Source organism: Elephas maximus, chromosome X (genome assembly GCF_024166365.1).
Source record: "Elephas maximus indicus isolate mEleMax1 chromosome X, mEleMax1 primary haplotype, whole genome shotgun sequence".
Taxonomy (NCBI): Eukaryota; Metazoa; Chordata; class Mammalia; order Proboscidea; family Elephantidae; genus Elephas; species Elephas maximus.
This window is the reverse complement of record NC_064846.1, coordinates 54,693,461-54,696,944: the sequence shown is the minus strand read 5'-3', so window position 1 is coordinate 54,696,944 and position 3,484 is coordinate 54,693,461. Positions and strand designations below refer to the sequence as shown.

At 44.8% G+C, this 3,484-nt stretch overlaps 1 protein-coding gene across 2 annotated transcripts; it reads left to right on the top strand.

Annotated features, from left to right (window-relative positions):
* Positions 1-1,039: 1,039 nt before the first annotated feature.
* TCEAL8 (transcription elongation factor A like 8) lies at positions 1,040-3,231 on the top strand. Of its 2 annotated transcripts, XM_049871905.1 has the most exons (3): positions 1,040-1,148; positions 1,543-1,616; positions 2,231-3,231. In XM_049871905.1, the coding sequence occupies exon 3, from the start codon at positions 2,263-2,265 to the stop codon at positions 2,614-2,616; it is 354 nt and encodes a 117-aa protein (XP_049727862.1). In that variant the 5' UTR covers positions 1,040-1,148; positions 1,543-1,616; positions 2,231-2,262; the 3' UTR covers positions 2,617-3,231. The 2 variants fall into 2 exon arrangements, with proteins under 2 accessions (XP_049727862.1, XP_049727863.1); XM_049871906.1 differs by lacking the exon at positions 1,543-1,616 and having other exon boundaries at positions 1,048-1,148.
* The last annotated feature ends 253 nt before the right edge of the window (positions 3,232-3,484 follow it).

Here is a 3,484-nt window from a genome sequence, read left to right as displayed (position 1 = left end):
AGCCTCACACCCAATGGTGACATAGAGCAAATTTTCTCCTTTCTGGCTGTTCACGCGTGTATGAGAACTATTTTCTAACAAACAACTCCCTTTAAATTCAAAAAAGTCCACTCTGTGGAAAACAGGCTTTGCTGTGGACTTATCTGATTAACAAGCACTGGATCCCAGAGGACCTGGGGGAATGACATCTGTCTGAAGCCATCCAGCAGTCATCAACGAAAAGCTCAGACATCTAACACTTGATAACTTGAGTTCAGCCAGAAAGAGAGAAAGTAGTGATTACTTTTATATAACTACTAAGAAGAGAAAATCGGGCCTCTTTCCATCAATTAGTTTGGGAGTCAATTTTTAATCGTGATATTTTAATAACTTGTGTATATATATATATATACAAAAAAACCAAAAAACAAATTTAAAAAAATCCTAATACATCAGTATGTTGTGAATACTGTCATTCCATTTGTTACCGTTAGAAAACTCTTCCAAAGTGTTATAAATTGACATAATCAATTTGTCCTCCATCCAGAGCGTTAAATACTGGTTATGAGGTATAGTTTTTTAAATATATTCTTTTAATAAAGTATACTAATTGTTTAAAAACATAGAAAACCAAAAATCTATTCAAGAGGACTCGCAAAAAAAAAAAAAAAAACCTTACTTTCACTCCTAGTTCCCTTTCCAGGTCCTCCCAGCCTCACCTCTCACCCATTCAAATGCTAGTTGAGACTCCAGGGGAAACCGCAAAGGTAGGGTCTTGGGGGAGGGGAGGTGGGGTATTGGGAACAGAAGAGAAAAAGAAATGATTCCCCAAAGAAGAAGGAGAAATGGTACTTTAACTCCCAAGAAGCTGTTTCTCCCTGGTAATGCCAGAAATGCGAACAGAAATTGGAGGGAAAAGATATCAGTTTTATTGCCCCTCAAAGGCAAACGCGAAAAAGATTGACACTATCAAGTGGAGCGAATGCAGGGGGCGGGCTGCAGTGCTAATGGCAGGGTAGCTGAAGACGCGAGCTCACTGATGACGCGACCCTCACGTGACCAGGAGTCGACGTGTGCAGAAGTCCTTATAGTCCAGGGCCTGTTTCCCCGTAGCAGCTTCGTGTTGCTGAAGGAGAAAAGTGCCCCGGATCTCTTCAGGTTATTTGAAGGTGGGTGCTGTCTGGGGGACCCTGGGGTCGAAGGCAGAGAGCAGAAGCCGATCCGGCCGGGATTGCTTTCCTTGCACTACTGTTCTGCCAGACTCCCGTTTTAGTGCAGGATATTTGGGGCTGTTTTGGTGGGAGGTGGGGTGGTGTAGAAGGAGGGGGAGGGTAATAAATTGAGGGTTCCGCAAGCGGCACAGAAAAAATTTGGAAATAACTTGCCTCTCCCACTCCCTACTTGTAGGGAAACGGTGGACACGGGGGGAAGGGGGTTGCCTTAAGAGAAGGCAATGAGGGGACAAGGACATAGGAAACTTTAGATGAACCAGGCCTAGAATCATTAAAGGGGCCCGTGATCCAGGTACTAGCCTGTTCACCAAGCACTCCTGTCCGTCTGCAGGAATCTTGGGTCTTTTGGGCGCAGCGCAAATCGAGGTGAGGGAAGAGGGAGGAAAATCCCCTGGATCCCTGCAGGTCAGTGTAAGAGTGCAATTGCCTCACATCCCCTGGGGTGGAGGTGAGGGTGGGAGTGGGAGTGGGAGTGGGAGTGTGGATGACACCAAAGCATATCCTGGGGTCGCCTCAGCTTCTCCCCATTCGGACTAAGCGCCTGAGGCCTGTGCAGAGCCTGCAGCGGAAATGGGGCAGGAAAGGGGGAGGGGGACAGAAGAGACGTGGAAGGGGGAGGGGAGGCCGGAGACTGGACCAGCAATCTCCGGTTAGCGGCTGGAGGTTGGGGTGACCTGGGAAAGCCCTGAAGGGCGGGAGTGGTGGAGACCAGAGACGAGGGAGGGGTTAATTTCTTAGGCGCTGCTCCCTTTTCAGTGCTTGGAGAAGCCTGAAGCAGGGCCTGCTGGGAAAATGGTGGGCTGGAGCGGGAGGAGAGAAGATGGAGCTAGAAGCAAGAGGGGGAGGGAAGAGAGGTGGAGGAAGGGGTGGAGTTTGGGGAGTTACAAGCCTGAGAATCTAGTTTTCTCTAGATAGAAAATTTTGACAATTAGGGACCTGAATCAGAAACGGCCAGTTGCTATGGGACCCCATATCCTGGTTGCTGGTCAGTTTGGCAGTTTTGTTCCCTTGTTTTCTAGGATTAATTTATTCAAAAATTAAAATATTCAACATGCAAAAATCTTGTGAAGAAAATGAAGGAAAGCCACAGAATATGCCAAAGGCCGAGGAAGACCACCCTTCAGAAGATGTACCACAGGAGGCAGAAGGAAATCCTCAACCTTCCCGAGAAGGTGTAAGCCAGGAAGCACAAGGAAACCTTAGAGGAGGGCTGGCTCAGCCTGGCCAGAGATTTAAAGAGGACGCTCCCGTTAGGCATTTGGACCCTGAAGAAATGATAAGAGGAGTAGATGAGTTGGAAAGGCTTAGGGAAGAGATAAGAAGAGTAAGAAACAAGTTTGTGATGATGCATTGGAAGCAAAGACATTCACGCAGCCGTCCTTATCCTGTGTGCTTTAGGCCTTGAATTCTTCTTTGTCTGATATTAAGATCTGGCCCCTGCTTTCTGTTTGTTAGCATTTTCTGATGTTATCTTCTATCTTCATTTTACTTTTAATAATCTGGTGGTATGTTGTTTTAGATAGTTTCCTTGTTACCAGCATCTCATTGGATTTTGTATTTTAACACATTTTCCAGCTCTGTTTTTCAATTGGGAAGTTTCACACATGTGCATGGAAAGATGTTCATTCCCTATTGTAAAGTAAAACGTAAGAGGTTACAAAACAGCATATTTAGTATCTGCTCACATATGTAGGATAAAATCCCATGTTGTGTGTGTGTGTGTGTATGTATGTACATACATATATCAAAAACTTAACCGTGCTTATTTCTGTGTGGTATGAGTTTTTGTTTTTCTGCTTTTTGCTTATATGTATTTTTTAATGAACACATTACTTGTGTCATACAAAAAAATTAAAGATTTTTTTTATAAGTAAGATTCAATCAAATAGTTTGCAACCAGCTTATAAGGGCAATGGGGGCACATAATCTCTTAATGATTGAACTATTAAAAAATAAATGTAAATGTCAAATTACCTCTGGACCTCTTAGCCAGAGGAATAAAACTGGCAGTTATTACAGATACTCTTGTTTAAGACTCAGTCTTTTCATGGGGAAAACAGTTGCCTCACAGGGCTGCTGTGGGGAAGAAAAGAGTAACTCTGAGCTGTGTTTGGTGGGCTCTTGTGCATACAAGACCCCAACCCACTGTAGAACCATCAGTGATTTGAAGGAAGGCCCTGGCATGACTCAACCTGTGCTCAGGTATAAACAAGTCCAGTAGGCTGGGAGGTGGGGGCTTCCATATCATTCTGCCACTGAGCCCTACCCCTGGG

Coding starts and splice junctions, on each gene's coding strand:
- TCEAL8 (XM_049871905.1), top strand. CDS start 2,263: ATGCAAAAATCTTGTGAAGAAAATGAAGGAAAGCCACAGAATATGCCA.